Source organism: Perissodus microlepis, chromosome 16, assembly GCF_051167445.1.
Source record: "Perissodus microlepis isolate ML-2025 ecotype Zambia chromosome 16, ASM5116744v1, whole genome shotgun sequence".
NCBI classification, from domain to species: domain Eukaryota; kingdom Metazoa; phylum Chordata; class Actinopteri; order Cichliformes; family Cichlidae; genus Perissodus; species Perissodus microlepis.
The window spans coordinates 23,789,653-23,806,650 of NC_140476.1; the positions used below are offsets into that span (position 1 = coordinate 23,789,653).

Genomic DNA, 16,998 nt, shown 5'->3' on the forward strand with positions numbered 1-16,998 from the left:
TGATGAAACTTGTCTGATTCTGGCTATGTTCCTCAAATGATAAAATGCGGTCTTTGTTATCTCTTTTACATGAGACTCGAAGGAGAGCACCATGTCGAACCACACGCCCAAGTTTTTTACCTTGTCCTTGCAATTTCTGACACCTGTCATCAATTTTCAAGATGAAATTTTGGGACAAGTGCTGAAATTTTTGTGGCCCAATGACCATCAACTCTGTCTTATCAGTATTTAGGAGCAAGAAATTATCAGATAATCAGCCCTTAATTGCAGATAGACAAAATTCTAGTTTAGAGACTTCAGCACAATTTCAAATGGTCAAAGGAACATAAACCTGCAGGTCATCAGCGTAACAATGAAAGGTTACATTAAAAAACACAGTACAGTAAATGTACGCAGTCAGAACAGAGTACAACATTAAAATGGAAATGTAGAATAGAACAAGAATCACAGTTAAAATGTCAAAACATGTAGAAATATATGCTCTCCAAGAAACTGTACAGTGGTGTTATGGTAGTTTTTTGCAGATCCATTTCATAGAAGCTGTACATGAAATATCATTCCAAGTCCTCCGATCTTCAGCTCTTATATGCACACAATCTTCTTCACTATTCGGTGAGCCTCCATTATTGGGTTCATTTGTCGCCCAGTTCCTAAAGAATGAAGGTCTTATATAAGAACATATCAGTAAGATGAAGAAATTGAGTGTGGGGATTTAATTCCCTATAAAAAAAAAACTATGACAATTAGAGATGGACCGATCCGATATCGGTATCGGTCCGATACTGACGTAAATTACTGGATCGGATATCGGAGAGAAATAAAAAATGTAATCGATCCATTGAATATTAAAAAAGCACCTCACGAAACTTGCGACACGGTGTAACTCGGCTCATAACCGTAGCACGTTGGAGCAGTGTGCTCACATGATGGAGCGGCTGTGTGTATTTGTAGCCTTGCTACCAAACCAGCATTTCATCTCCGAGGAAGTTATCCCAGAGAGAAGTAAAGCAAGTGTGTAAGTTCATCTCTGAATGTTTGTAAAACATTCCCACGTTAAGCTTAACAACCGATATATGGAGCGACTGCGTCTTCTTGCTGCTACTTCAATCGTGAAACTGATTAATGATCAGCTGATCGGCTTTTCTGTCGCGAGTCCGTCTCTCTTCTTTGTTTTTGGCCCACCTCGCGCCAGAAAGAGGAAACCAGCGGCTGAACAACAGCAGCACGTTTAACCTTGATAAGCTGTTGTTAGAATTTATTTAATATTACTTTCTACACCAGGATCTTTTTCTATGCAGCTGACGGCTGGTAACTGTGCAGGGGCGGATCTAGCAAAGTTTAGCCAGGGGGGCCGATAGGGCATGAACAGGGAAAAGGGGGCACAAAGACATACTTTTCTTTCTTATTCTCATTTAAAATGTCTAGCTTTTAATAAATAATTATCTGAATCTTACACCCAAAGTTTTAATCTTATGTAAAATATATAGAAGTCCATTACTGTATATAGTAACAGTTAAGTCTAATATACCCCAGTAAGCTATAGTACTTTTTCCTTTGGGAAGATACCATCTGTGCAGTCTGCAATTCTGTTGAAGAAAGATGTTGAATCTATTTAATTATTCTTGAAAAGTAATTTATTTCTGTGCAATTTATTTTTCACACTGCATCAAATTAAAGTTGATTACGTCGATTAAGCATCATGAGGTGGGGGGTGGTTCCCTATTTATTTATTTTTTTTTGCTGGGAGTTTGCAACCCTATTAGTTAGGTTGCTTAATATTTCTGCTTGAGTAGGTTTAAGTTTATTAGATTGATCAGTTTTGCTGAACTATGAAATATTTTGGGTGCAGTGTATTTTTTACATACAGGTATAACAGAATAGCTTTAGTGTTGTTGTTTATTTAAACTTGAGTATGAACTTATACAAAATGCAGCAAGATATTAAAAAAACAGATTAAAAAACACTATATATCGGATTCATATCGGTATCGGCAGATATCCAAATTTATGATATCGGTATCGGACATAAAAAAGTGGTATTGTGCCATCTCTAATGACAATGACCCCACTGTCTGGTGCAGTTGTCAACAGTGTTGCATGGATTCAAATCTACTGTGTCCTTTCTGTATGCAGTTTGCATTTTCTCTGCCTGTGTGGGTTCTCTGTCACTTCATCCCACAGTCCAAAGACATGTGTGCTAGCTGAATGGTGGAGAAAATGGATGGATCGATGTATTTGTCATGAAAGGTATGAAAGGTCGTAACTGAGTTCTTCTGCCCCCCCCCCAAAAAAAGTCAGTAGCATCCATCTTTAACCTTTTGCCCTTATTTTGGCTCAACCACCTGACATGTAAGCTTACTGATGAGATTATTTTGCATACATATATGTTCATAAAAAAACACATCTGCTGGAAATCCAGTAAATGTAATAAACTGAAACAAAGTGAAGACTTACGCCAGAGTCAGTGGAGTGCCATCTACCCATTTCCACTGTCCTTCCTTTCCACTGTCAGTCAAACCAATCCAAGTGTTATCTTCGATGATTGTAGTGAGAAAGTTCTGTTAAACATGAAAGAAACAACATTTTTTTAACCAGAATTCCTTTTTCTAATTATTTTTATTTCCTTTTGTTTATTTAAATTGTAATAATTTTTAACCAAACTAATGTGGAGATCAGGGAAATATTTTACTGCTACTATTCATAACCATCATCATTACCATTACATTAATTATCATTTCATCAAAGCATTTATTCAATGGATTACACATGTTCTTAGTTAAGATTATTACACCTATCACAGAGAGCTTCTGTCTGGTAAAAGGTTAGAAGCGCCAACGGGCGGGGTGAGGCTGAGTGCGTTGGAGGTCGAGACATACACACACACAAACAGTAGTTAGACTCATGTTTAGGTAAGAGTTCAAATAATAGTTTGCAAAAGCTTGTGACTGCAAAATTGTGTCTGCCTAAGGGACAGTTTGTTCCAGGAGATAAGCGAGAGTTAGAAGATTAATAGGAAGCACCTGGCCTCGAGACGGAGAAGATGTCCTTTTAAATGTGTCAAAAGTCGTCAAAAGAACATTTGTGGTTTTGAAACTTATTCATGTATTGTATCTGCTTTGACGCATGAGGGGACGTCATAAATAATACCCTGATGTTATAAAAACAACTGCTTGTGTATCATTGGGCGGAGATCGATGCTGTCTGTGTGCAGTGTTCATCTCCCCACGCGTGTGTTCATTAAAATCATTGTTTGACCGACTCTCCTGGACCAATTGTTGTTTCTGTGCTCACCCTCAATATTTGAACTCGTAACACTAACTAATCCTAAACTATCTAATAACTAATCTTTACATTTTTTTAAAAAAATTCATTTTAGTTTGTTTTCAAAGTTCAAAAAATATTTCAGTTAGTCCTAATTTTCATTCTCTGTCCATCAATCCATCCATCCATTCTCTTCCTCTTATACTCCTCAGGGTTCCCAGGAGGCTGGGGCAATTTAGAATGACTATTAATTAACCTAACTTTCATTCTAGTTTTTATTTAATTTTAGTTATGTAAAAAAAAATCACATTACTTTTAGTTTTTTGTTTAGTTTTAGTTAACCATAACAATAACCCTGGTGCTATACAGAATTGCTCTCCACAGTGAGACTGAATAATAGATGTTTCTGGGTTTTATGTTCAGATATGTTGAATGAATGTTGAAAGGTTAACAGAAACACATAAAATGAATGAATACATTAATTGCAATATACATGCACTGTACCTGTTCTTTAGAACTGTCTATCACCACCAGATCTGCTCCTTTGTCTCTACAGTCCCGTCTAGCTACATCCCAGTTACCAGAGGTTCCAGAGAGGAAATAACAGACACTGAACATTTCCCATCCTGTAGGACACGTTTTCTCTGGAAGAAACATCAAGCAAGAGACAATCCAGACCAGCAAATAACCTGTAATGCTCATCAGATCTCTATTTAATTAACTGGGATCTTTTGCCAGAAAAGACTTTTAATTTCTCTGGACTTCTTTTTCAGCATATTATCATATTCCATTGATTTTGTTCAGTGAGATCAAATTGTCACTGGCTTGACCGCGGCTCACAAATTACACCTTGACTGCTTTGATGCCCTGTTGCCAAAGCCAGCCATCACATCAACTAATGCCAAAGCCAAAATAAATATTTAGATAAATGCTCTAACACTACTGCTGTCGTTATATTATCAGAAATGTGTGATTTAGGAAGTTGAAAGAGCGTCATAAGGAGCATCATTACCCCCCCAAATTTTTGCCATCATCCTGGTGTTAGCTTGATCTGGGTTCATTCTCCAAAGTGTGATTAAAATCATGGTTATGGATAACCATGGAACAAAAAAGACACACACATCAGCGCTGTAACTTATCACCGAAACGTCTGAGTGCCAAGTTATATTTGAAGTATTATGGCATGCCTGTGCGGACTAGGTCAGTTCAGTTTTGGCTGAGGAGTAGTTGCAAGGCGAAAATACTGAAAGACAAATGGAATACGATATACATTTCATAATGGGGAAGTAAAACTGAACATAAGGCACATGGGATGAGAGACTATGTAAATAAAAAAAGAAGTAACTAACACTGAGGCCAGGACTAAAACATACAAACCTGACACAACTAAACAGGGAAACTGGACAGACATGGAGATATGACTATGAGACAGAAAAGATAAAATAAAGATAATATATTAAATAACCAAAGCACATAGACTCAGCTAGAATATAACCTATGAATATGATTACAAAAAGAAGCTACGAACAGAGAAAATACATAACCAGGGAAAATACCAACCTCTAATACTAAAACAAGAGCCACACAACAGCTCATACAAGGACTCACTCTGGTTGAACAAACTCTGCAGCCTCTCCAACTCTTTGGTCATTTCAGTGAGGTCAGCTTGCTGCAGGTCTCTCTCCTCAGTCATGGAAGAAATTTGGTCACTCATGGCAGAGACATTTGCATTTGGAAGGTCTCTCTCCTCACTCATTGAGGAAAGTCGGTTATTCATAGCAGACAGAAGTTTCCTTGAATCATGATCTAAAACAAAGAAAAGTAGGATGCATGTTTTTGAGACTCAAACAACACCAGGCATTTGTTCTTTGACAGCTTCTGACTTCTTCTGTTTAATTTTATCCTAAAATGTTTTACTTAGCTTACTTTGTGAGTCTTCCTTTATTCAAACATTATTGAGTTTACTCATATTTCATTAGAAATATGGTAAAATATGGGCTATCCAAAAAAGAAAAAGAAAAGCTTGTGATCATTAGAACAGATATCAATAACCAACACAACTTACAGAGGAAACCAAGAGTGACAAGTCCAGCCAACAGGAAGACACTCAGCAGGCTCAGACACAAAATAATAACCAAATAGAAACTCCTCTTAGAGCTCCTTTGACCTGAAAAGACAGGAAAAATAAATAAATATATAAAATAAAACAGGGACCCCAACAAAGTGTAAAACAGTAGAGATGTTAAAACACCTATTATCTTTTTTCTTTTTTTTAGCATTTTCCCCCCAATTTGTGCCACTTCTTTCTTACCTGTGTGATTTGTTGAATGTGTTGGGTTGACACATTTGAGATGTTCAGTATTGACATAAATTTCTTCCATTGCATGAAAGGAGGTGGATGTGGTTATGAGAGCTCACCTCTGCATCACAGGACATATTAAGTGTGAACGTCTCACTGGGTTTTTTTTACGCTCAGAGAAAATCACCTACTTAATATTTGGTTTGTGCAGCTGCTACCACTGAAACTGGATCTGTTCTTGGCCTGTGTATTTATATAGCCATGTGAAAGGATAGAGAAAACAATCTGCAAAAGAAAAAAAGAGTTTTGAGAGGAACATTTATATAACATATATATATATATATATATATATAAAATATGAAATACAGAGCTATTTACCCTATCTTCTGCACTTAACACTGTTGGGTTTAACACATGTTCACCTTAAGGGTTGTTTTTGATTTGATTGTTTGAAAGCCTTACAGTGGCAAGGTTAATAAATTTAAATAAATTAAAATTTACTAATTGAAGGCGGCAGTTTTGCCCAGAAAATGTTGTTTTGCATGCCTTACATATAGGCCAATGTGTGGTTTTGATGTGTGGTGACTTGTATTGGTAGAATGCTATTTATGACATGCTCTGTCTCTGCCTTGTAAACCATGCTGTCATTTCAGTCGTTGATTAACCTCATTCCTGTTTTGGTATATGCTTTAATTTGTTATCTTGTTTTATTTTTATTACTCATCAGCCGTATTTGGGTTCACAGGGTTTAAGTAAATTATTTACATTGTTTTAAAACAAATTCTGTGAAACATAACCATTTAAAATTTTATTGTTGTTTTTATTGTTTTTAACTTGTATTGTGTCTTTTACCTGTATTGCTATGTATCGCTTTTATTTTATTTATCTCTTTAGTTGTACAGCACTTTGTTTGAAAGTGCTTTATAAATAGATTTATTATTATTATTATTATTATTATTATTATTATTATTATTATTATTATATGCTTTTATTTATTCACTTACTAATACTAATACTAATGTATTAGTAATACTAATACTAATTTTACTAATGTAAAAAATAAATTATAAAATACAAAAAACAACTATTTATAATTCAACTTTTAACTATTTAAATTTTCAATGTTTTCCTTTTACACAAATTTAAAGTGAAACAAAACAAAACACGGCAAACCACAACGCAATAAAATATAAATTAAAATATGCAAAACATATTTTCATGTAGGCCTGGGATGATTTTTTGGGACAGTGTTTTCCTGCCTAGAATTGCATACATAGGATTCAGTGAATAAACTTTCTGAATCCTTTATCATCCACAACTGAAAATAGTTGGAAATCAAGTGCAATCATTTTTGCCAGGTCTTTATCAATTGGGTTCTGTTTTGCTGGCATCACAGACTTCTGCAAAAACTGTCTAATAGAGCTCTGGGTTGGTTTAGGTGGTTGTGGTGGTATACTGCAAGATGCTGTAGATGCAGCAACAGCAACAGTTGTAGTAGACACACTAGCACCTTCATTAATATCACACTCAACTGACTGTGTTTTATCTTCCCATTGCACTGATGGTTGGAGAGTTCTCAGGTGCCGGCTCTGTATGATATCCTTTTCTAGCAGACTCTACACTCTGCCTATGTATTGTCAACAAAATTGAAATGGTTCCACATTTTGCTTCTTTTCCTGGTGTCACTCATTTTCTTTACTGTACCTTTCTAATGTGACGATGTTGTCTCTTGTTGTTGTCCCTGGCTCTCACTCTCCCTCTCCCTCCTGCTCTGTTCCTGTGCTACTGCGAGTGTAACTACTGCCCCTCCCCATCTGCTCAGCGCAAACACAAGGCTTATGTGCAGCGAAAAGCGAAAAAAGAGAGAGAGAGAGAGAGAGCGTGAGAGAAAAAACAAACAAACCACGGCTCCCAATAAGGAGGTACTTGAAATTATTTATGCCACAAGTTGTGTTTCCTTTCCTGTAGAATACCCAGAATTTATGTATTCTTTAAAAATGAAAAAAAGAAAAGCTTTTCTTTTTCTTTTTTTGTTTTGGCTAAATGGTTATTGTTTCACACCTGGTTCTTCCTGGTCTTGGACACTTTCTCTCTATCCCCTCTCCTTCCTCATTCTTCTTTCTTTGCACTGACAATTACACAAACATACTGTATTCATTAAGAATGTTTTTTCCCTCTCTGTCCTTGTGCTGCCATTGCAAAGGTAATGGACTACTTGCACAATCACTTCCGCTTTCTATGTAGTCCTGCCCCAGTGCTTCCGGTGTGGTTAAACCATGGCGACGTTCTGCACTCGCTGCCTACAAGAGCTCCCAAAATTGAACATCACTGATGTTCATCGGATTTGCAGAGTGACGACTACCCCCACCAGCAAATTAGATAAAGGATTTAAGTTATATGCTGCATCATATATACACAACTACGAAGGTAAGAAAACGTAAATTAACCGACAAAGAAACGCTAGCTAGCGTCAAATACAAACACTACGTTACTCCGCTATGTCCTTCATTTGATGTCAATTCTCTATATTACATGTTTTATTAAACGGTATTTTATGTCGTCCGAAACTATAGTTGAGGTTTTCTTAACTAATGTCACTTTTGTTGTTAGACACTGTTATAATAGCGTTAGGTAGTTGGCTAACTAAGGAGGTAGTTAACTACCTAATGCTACTCTTGCTAAGTGTAAAATATATATGTTTAAGACGTGCTGACATGAGTAATACAGAAATAATGCTAATGGTACTTGTATCTTTATTCAGTATCCAATAAAGACAGGTTGTCAGGGGAGGTCTGTGTGAGAGCCTTGTGCTACAGGTCAATGAAGAAGAGTGAGGCACCACACAGACTAAGTGTAGGCAGGAAGCTGTGTAAAGTTGTTAATCCCCGTTCAGTGGGGTTCAGTTCATTTAAGCATTAGTTAAGTTCATTCCTAAAGGCCCATCAACTTGAATGTTTTCCTTGTCTCCCTGCTTTATCACTCCTAATTTGACTAGTCAGATAGTTAAATCAACGTGTGTTTGGGTGATCAGAAACATTTGACACCAAGTTAATACTGCAAATATACACAATCAAAGTTATTACAGTTATCAAGGATGGTTAAGTTGTTTTAATAGGGAGAGAAGGAAACACTAAGCATTCAGGAGGGTAAGCCTGTAGGGGTCAGTAACCATAACACTGAACTATGTTCCTGTTCGGCTCTTCCATGAAGATGTTACATTTTTAAATTTTTGTTCTTTCTTCTTAGATTAAGCTTCTGGATTCATCGCTGGTGATACTGACACATAGTCAGTGCTCCTGTGTGGCAGGCGCTGTTATGTGCAATCACACAGTGGCACTGCTCTTCCAAACAGCACACTACTCACAACTCAGAGTGCCGGTTGTCCCCCCTGTGCATAGCTGCACGGAATCTGAACAGCAATGGCACAAGCCACGGACAGTGGTAATTTAAATGAGGTTAAAGTTTTTGAATTAGTCCATGTTTACATATGAACAGCAACACCATCCATAGTAAATGTGTCTTCTGTTAGGGTGTGAAGCCAGGACCCATCAACTCCATGATCTTCACTAAGCCGGTACCAAATAGGATGGCCCAGACTGGAGTACGGTAATTAGATTTGTAAAATTTGGTTTCATGTGTTACAAATGTATGTTGCTATTTGTTCATACATACATGTGTCAGAATAGGTATTAATTTACATACAACATTACACTTTCTGAAGACGGCTAACTCAGTCATGTACATATACATCCCAGTCTCTAACTTATGCACCACTGTTTTACACCTTTTAGTTTTTAGTTTAGTTGTTGTTCAACTGCTCATCAGTGGGATGCAGTGGTGTGACTTTGTTGTGTGGGCACAAGAGGACTACCTAGTGCAAAGAATATACATGGATACAGATGTGCACAATGCAATCAGAGAAAAGGCAGACTATTTCTTTTTTTACATATATATGCCAAGATACCTGTGTTTGGAAAAATGAACAGTGAAAACATAGCAAAAAGAAAAACAGATCCTTCAGGCTGGCTGGAACAAAATAACTGATGTTTTATTTGCAATGTATTTCATGAATTATTTTGTTGTTACATGTTACTTTTATGTGAAATCAATAAACTGTTATTTAAGCAATGGCATCAATTTCATTTTTTAAAAACACACATTAAAACATTGAATTTGTGTAGAACTTATTTACATAGTATTTAAAACTCCATGCCTAGCATACTGATATACATTTAGACAATAACACAACTGAATGAAGAAAATGACAAATGGTATTTTTGATGTTACAAAAGCACAATGTCACTTATGATTTTAAAACGATTTAGTGATTTACTTTATAATTTTGATAAACAATTTTGTTGAATCTGAATAGTAATATAGTAGTATAATTAAACAGTATTATTAACATTCAACATTTGCAATGAATTTGAATTATCAATAACTGAAACTCAACTATCAGCACTCAAGTACCAGTTCTGTAATCAAGTATTGTCAGCTGAGAAGGAAGAAATGCAACTGTAGTGGCCTCAGCTGCAGGTCATTTTCCATAAGTTACTTGTACTGGCACTGGTGTCTTGGGAAAAATCCATCTTGTCTCACTTAACCCATTTTTTAACTAATGCTGTGTTCTGGTAATTTGACAGCATACATGCTACTGCAAACAGTTGGTTGATATTGTAAACATGTGACATGGTAATGATGCTATCAAAAAGTTTGTTCTGTTTGATCCTCCTAATGACTCGCTCCACATGCACCCTGGGTCTGGCTATGGCCTGCGTCTCCTTAACCTGGTATGCTGGCTTCTGCTTCTGCTTAGATAGAAAAGGTGGGCAGTACACTTTGCATTTACAACAATCGGTGATTAGGAAGCCCTTATCTACCATCACTGCCATGTCTTCAGTCAACTTCTCAGCAATGCCTGATTGTTTGAATAGTTCCTTGTCACTAACCGAACCAGCATACAGATTAGAGATGAATGTCACTGGACCATGTGGAGCTATGCCAACCAGGGCTTTCATCGTACAGTGGGATTTGTACGAAGAGTACATTTCACTTTGGAGAAGTGGTGAGGATGGTGTCTGACACCGCAGCTCTGTACAGTCAAGGATCATCTGGGTGTCTGAGAAATCTTTGAATTCCTCAGGGAGGTAAGCTTGCACTTCTTCACGTGTAAGCCAAATGCATTGAGACCCCAGTGCAGTGGCAAGAAAATTTGTCCATGTTGCAATAATGCGGCTCACTATGGACTGGTGTATGTTAAATCGGTGTGCCAGGTCCCTCTCCTTCAAACCAACTGACAGGAAAACCAGGAAAAGAAAAAACTCGTCAATTGGCTGTAGCAGCTGCCTCTGGAAGGTGAAAACAAAAGGGAAAATGTTACTCCTTAAGCTATGAACTAGTAAAATTATGCTTTTCTTGGCTAAATGTTTTGTAATGGTTATGCATACCATACTGTACCAGGGGGTAAACAATGAGGTGCTGTAGTACACAGTATGTAAAGGATACTGAGTCTAGCATACATACACCTGTGTATGTATGCTATTGTACATTATGTAATGTTATTGTACATAAATACAATAACATTACACCTCTAGTTCTAACTACCAACAAACCCATAACCTACCGTTGATGTTCGTGCAGGTGTCAACACTTCTTCATTCCGATTGGCAGCTGACTTGGCTCTTGAAACCCGGATCATTTTATAGATGCAAGGCTCAATCAAAAACCAAAATGCCATCAAATGATCATAGCTTGGAAATCTATTCACGAGAGAGACATACATCGTGTCAATCATTAATTAACATCCAACATTGGCATAAAAATAATGTAAACTGTGACAAATATGCTAATGGTATGCTGTATAAAATAGTCTGATTAAGAGTCTATTTGGTGTTGTATTTTACCTGTAGCATTAGGATATCGTTTAAATACTAAAGCACCTACATGAAACATACAATCAGCAGAGAAAAAGTAAATATCTATTTTGTTTTCATTAAGACTGGAAACACTTGAAATTTAACCTTGGTATATTTTAAACAGTTAGCTTGAATAGAACTTAGGTGTACCTGGTATAGAATCGGATGTCAGTGTCGGAGCCAGCAAAACGCTGTAACCCAAATTCTCGCTGGACACGTAACTCCTGTATTTCCTTTCTCAGAGTCTCCACGTCTTTGGACAGGTCTTCTGCAGCTGATGCAGATATGTCCAATGCAGACGGCTCAGGGACTGAGCAGTAGTCATGATCTCTTGTAAGACTGTGCTCTTCTTGATCGTCAGGAGGAACTAGTTCAGGGCGTCGCTCCGTTCTCCCCCAAACACTACGCCGCGGTGGTTCAACTTTATAGCCATTCCACTCAGAAAAGTGTTGGTACAGCACCTTTAATAAGCCGCCTTCGACCATCGAGGGTTGTTGGCTCTATGAGTTGATCACTGGCAAAGTGTCTGCAGCAGACCCTGGTGTGAGAGGTAATCGTGAAATGATCCCGGCGTATGTTTACCAGCCATTGTCTTCTCAAGTCAGAATGGGTCAGAACGCCATGAAAACTTAGTATGCCGTTAAATTTGGCTGAAGCCGAACAAAGTGGGACACAGCAATGTTCGGAGTATTTCTTCTCCTGTTTTTGAAAATGTTCTGTTTTAAATACTTTCCTTTTTATACTCATTCTGAAGCGACATTAGCATAGCTACCGACAGATAAACAAACATACCGGAAACGCCCAAGCGGTAGTATTTGGAAACGGAAATACGTCACATGCCCTAGTGCAAGTAGTCCATTGTACCAATTAAAAAGAATTTACAACAGATAAAAGATATAAACTGATTCAGATCAATTTAAAACAATTTTCTAATTAAATATCGACTCTTTCATTTGACTTGTACTCACTTTTTCTTCTTTAAACAAATATGTCCAAGATTGGAAAAAAAGGAATTAAACATAATTTATTCTGTTTGGTTCTGTGCTTCAACACACTGTCAATAAATGTACTGTAGATAAACAATTAATAGGGAACTTTAACAAACTGAATTCACAAAGTACATTAACTCCTTGGATGGCAAGAAGCAATATGGCTCAGAAAGCTAAAATAGATTTCAATATCTAGCAATCTAGCCTATGTTCGCTAATATTAACATAATGAAATTTGGGCATCCTTGGGGCCCCCTACAAAGGGCATAAACTCATCTTAATATTTACATTATTAAGTAATCCATCTACCCATCCATCCATCCACCCATCCATCCATCCATTTGTTTCTGCTTATCCTTTTCAGGATCGCTGGGGGTACTGGAGCCTATCCCAGCTGTCTTAGAGTGAGAGGCGGGGCACACCCTGGACAGGTGGCCAGTCTGTCGCAGGGCTAACACGGAGGGACACAGCCATAGACAACCAATTGCTCTCACATTCACTCCCACATTCACACCTATGAGCAATTTAGATTAATCAATTATCCTATCCCCACTAACTGCATGTCTTTGGACTGTGGGAGTATGCATTAAGTAATAATCGTAATAATTTAGGAACTATTACTTACAAACTACTTACATTTACTTACAACTGTTTTGTTTGCTGTAAAAACGGACTTTTTACCATCTTAGTACTTTTAAGCAAACCCAACTATCAGAACCAACAAACAAAGTTAGAATATTAGTTGTGAGGTACTTGCAAAACTCTGGTGTTTGATCATTTTTGTCAGTTTTTTCTTAGTTATATGCTTTTCTCCCTTCCTGGAAAGAGAAAAGTGAAAACATATATATGCACTGTGACTGATTCAAAAACTTTACAACTATGGAGACTTTGAGTAACATATAGATAAAGCTCATAATAATGCTGAATAACAACAATTAAATATAATCACTTTTTAATCAATTAGTCATTTTACTTGCTTTTACAAACTTACGTGATAGTTGTTGTATTCAAAAACAACCATGTATGAGAAAGCCTGCTTTTTTGTCTGTCACAGCTCGAGCCAATCAGCAGACCGTATACTGAGACGTTGGTGAGTGTGTTGCCACGACAACGAACCAAGACAACTGACTTGCGCGCTGGTAACAGGCTGACAGAGGGCTTGATGTAAAGTAAAAAGTTCTTCGACACAACGGTGAGTTCTTATTAAGATGCTTGTTTGTGCAGTCTGTTAAACGATCCATTATTAACGTTAAAGTGAACGCAGAGAGTTCTTACAGCCTATGCTGTATGTACAACTACGGGATCCACGGTTTAAGTATTGTGAAGTGCTTAAGAGAGTGAGAATATAATGAAGTGCAAAACTCAGCGAACAGTACAACTGTTAACATAAAAACAATGCAAACATGAATAAAACAGCTAGGCTTTAGAGACTGTTTATGCTCCTTTTCTTCGTCAGTGCTCCAAAATGTTCTTATTCACACGGAGCACTGCACTCCGTCTAGGGGTTTCTTAAACTTACCAGCTAACACAAAGACTTCTAAATAAATGTGATGTCTCTCTCTCTCTCTCTCTCTCTCTCTCTCTCTCTCTCTCTCTATCTATCTCTCTCTATATATATACCCCATTTTTTTCTTTTTGGTTAATCAAATGTTTCTACGGTCACATCAATGACAAATTTCCTTTTACTGATTCAAAAAACCCATATTTCATTAAACAGTCATGAGGCCATGCTGAGAAAGCACTTGATTTCTGAAATTGAATCTAAATCTTCAAATTACTGTACCATAAGTATGTATGACATAAACTGAAGTGGACATGGTATACAGCATATAGATTTCAGTTGTTAAAGACACACCCTAATGCTACTTCTGAACCTGATATGATAACTGAAACATAAAAAATGGATGTCTAGTTTATGACTCCATGTGTTCTCTTGTGTTCTTCTGTTTCCTTTCTTGCAGGTGATTTTGCCATACAACATATTCAGAATGAGCTTCACTCAGGTGAAGAAAAAGGCGTCCCTGCTATGCAACAATAAGCGTGTGAAGGAGGGGAAAACAAGAAGGGTGAGGTTCTAACTTGCATTTTTTTCCTTTTATCTCTGTAATTTTGAAGCTGCTTGCGAGTTATGTTGTGAAATATAGCCATATGACAGCTTTCAGGTGACAAGGAAATGAAGATGTTACAGCAGATGTCAGAAGTGGGATTTTCTGACAAATAAACAGCTTTCTATTTTCTTGTGACCTACTTGTTGGACACTGTCCCATTCTTTTTTAAATAATGCTTAAAATAACACGTTGCCCTATCACTTTGGCTTCTCATAGGGAACAAAATGAATTACATGACTACAGTGTTTTGTTGCATTGACCTCAGCCTAACCATTTTAGCTCTCTTCCACATCACTTACAATTTTCTCAGGTCAGAATGTGGAATATTGAAGTCCATACTTGCTTACTTATTTGGTAAGATTGTTAAAAAGAAAAAATTAGGCTCATCATCAGTGTGAGCTGCGCTGTTACACACCTGACAGAAACTAGGTACAATGTTCAGGGATGCAGTGGAGGGATTAACATTTTCTACTCTGCATTAGTTGTCATTTCATCTCATGCTCTAAAATTTTTGATATTTTCAAAATAAGTGCATCCAGATAGTCTTTAGACTTTATAAAGACTTCAATCTGTGATATTTTGAAACTAAAAGACTTAGTTTGTTACGAGAAGCCACCAGTTTGCTTTGTTTCCGTTTAGATATTGGAATCCATCAAGATTTTAAATAGTCAGATTTTCAAAATAAAAGCTCCCTCATTAGATATGGAAAATAACATGTTCAGAAATATAAGATAGGTAATGACAGATAATCAAATCAAATTGTAAAAAAATATTCTATCTGCTGCAGATGCTCGTTTTTACAATCTTGTGGCATTTATCTCTCTTCGGCTTTTTTAACCAAGATATTTAACTGAAGCAAGTAGCAGTGAAAACAGTCCCACTGCAGTTTCTTCAGAAATTCAACAGCCTATCTGTTTGTTCTCAACATTTATTTCTTCATACCTCATAATTCCATAATAAACAGTTTGCTTAACTGCATAATAAAATTAATAATAATAATTATAATTATTAATAATAAAAGCATAAATATTGCATAAGCAGTTTTGCTATTATGTTATTCATTTAGATTTAGAATTAAGCTAAAATCATTTTCCTTCAGAGAGACTAAGTGCAATTAGTTGTTTTTTGCTTTAGGTGCACCAATGACAGAGGATTATGTAGAAAATACAGTACCCAAAAAATGATGCACAAAATGAACATTATTTGAGTTTATGTATATACAAGCATTAGAGCTGTTAGCTGAGCTGTTTCAAGAGCAATGGCCTACAGCTCAGCGCCTCATTACTGCTGATTAGGAGACCGTAAATAGGCCTGTGTTGCTGTGTGTTTGCAGGTGACTCCATCAGTTTTCACCCAGGAGATGTTGCAGTCCACAGAGGAGCGCCTGAGTAACACAGCTGAGGTGCACCCACCTCGCATCCTGGAGTTGCTTGACCTGAGCGCCGTTCCACATCACAAAGTAAATGCCAGCTAATTCTGTGATATCACACTAGTTTAAAAACTTTCTTCCTATTACACACAGTGATGCGGTATAACATTAACTGGGAACCAACAATAACAGTGGCAACAGTCTACCATAAAAGGTGCAAATTGAAAGGGAGTTCTTATTTTTAAATATTTTCTTTGATATCACTTACTCCTGCCTAGCCTATTGCCTAGCAATATGTAGAGACTCTTGTGCTGCAGAAACAGCTCAGACCCTTCAGGTGAAGAACTGTAGAAAGGCCGAGGTTGAAATAATCAGGAATTTGACTCAATCACAGCACATTTGGCTGATCACCAGTCTGGTGATTTTTCACGCTCATCATTTGTAGAGTTGTCGCCACATTATATTTTCTCCCCATAATTGATTGTATATTTTAAAATTGCATCTGCACAAAAGCTAGGACTGCATAAAAAAGAGATGATTAATATTATTGGCATCATACTGTGTGTCCATCTTTTCACTGTTAATTAGGAAAAACGTTTTCTTTTCTGATCATTACATCAATATGAATAAAAAGCTTGTGTAAATATTTACAAATATTATCATGTGTTTGTGCTCACAAACCAGCAAAGCAAATGCACTGTTCAATACGTATTTAGTGCAAAGTATGAGGCGAATTTGAAATCTAAAGCATTGTCTCTGTATGTGTGTTTGGCTAGGGTTCTTTTCCAGATATAGATCAGCCGCTTTTTCAGCCCTACCCTTCTGAGTTGGTCTTCCAGAATTTCTCTCCTGGACAGACCTACAAGTTACCATTGCTACTTCTCAACAATGACAAGGTATATTAATCAATAAGAGTAATGAAGATCAAATAATTTTGAAATCAGCATGACTGTCAAGCCTATATTTGAATCAGAAACATTTGTGAAACAACACCGCCGCAGCATGACTATTTGAAAAAGAGAAAATGTGGGGAGTGTGAAGAAAAGGTCATTGCTGAC

General features: G+C 36.9%; 3 protein-coding genes and 1 long non-coding RNA gene across 4 annotated transcripts in view; 2 read left to right on the top strand and 2 right to left on the bottom strand.

Annotated features, from left to right (window-relative positions):
* Nucleotides 1-293: 293 nt before the first annotated feature.
* On the bottom strand, nt 294-5,738 carry LOC146370956 (CD209 antigen-like protein C). The gene is made up of 6 exons (XM_084955029.1): nt 5,572-5,738; nt 5,326-5,427; nt 4,869-5,066; nt 3,765-3,904; nt 2,454-2,557; nt 294-650 (listed from the first exon to the last, which is right to left on the bottom strand). Exons 1-6 carry the CDS (start codon nt 5,639-5,641, stop codon nt 506-508), a joined length of 759 nt encoding a protein of 252 aa, XP_084811155.1. The 5' UTR covers nt 5,642-5,738; the 3' UTR covers nt 294-505.
* A 2,134-nt stretch (nt 5,739-7,872) lies between these two features.
* LOC146370957 (uncharacterized) lies at nt 7,873-9,687 on the top strand. Its single transcript, XR_014797212.1, has 2 exons — nt 7,873-7,986; nt 8,806-9,687. It is a non-coding gene; the product is annotated as an uncharacterized LOC146370957 (long non-coding RNA).
* Nucleotides 9,587-12,314, bottom strand: LOC146370958 (uncharacterized). Its single transcript, XM_084908724.1, has 3 exons — nt 11,625-12,314; nt 11,183-11,318; nt 9,587-10,907 (listed from the first exon to the last, which is right to left on the bottom strand). The coding sequence occupies exons 1-3, from the start codon at nt 11,957-11,959 to the stop codon at nt 10,155-10,157; spliced, it is 1,224 nt and encodes a 407-aa protein (XP_084764850.1). The 5' UTR covers nt 11,960-12,314; the 3' UTR covers nt 9,587-10,154.
* Nucleotides 12,315-13,582: 1,268 nt separating this feature from the next.
* Nucleotides 13,583-16,998, top strand: part of LOC146370959 (hydrocephalus-inducing protein homolog) — a 52,041-nt gene continuing 48,625 nt past the window's right edge. The window contains exons 1-4 of the mRNA XM_084908360.1: nt 13,583-13,655; nt 14,425-14,529; nt 15,905-16,030; nt 16,717-16,836. Coding sequence (XP_084764486.1) covers nt 14,452-14,529; nt 15,905-16,030; nt 16,717-16,836 — 324 coding nt within the window. The 5' untranslated portion in view covers nt 13,583-13,655; nt 14,425-14,451. The remainder of the gene's footprint in view (nt 13,656-14,424; nt 14,530-15,904; nt 16,031-16,716; nt 16,837-16,998) is intronic.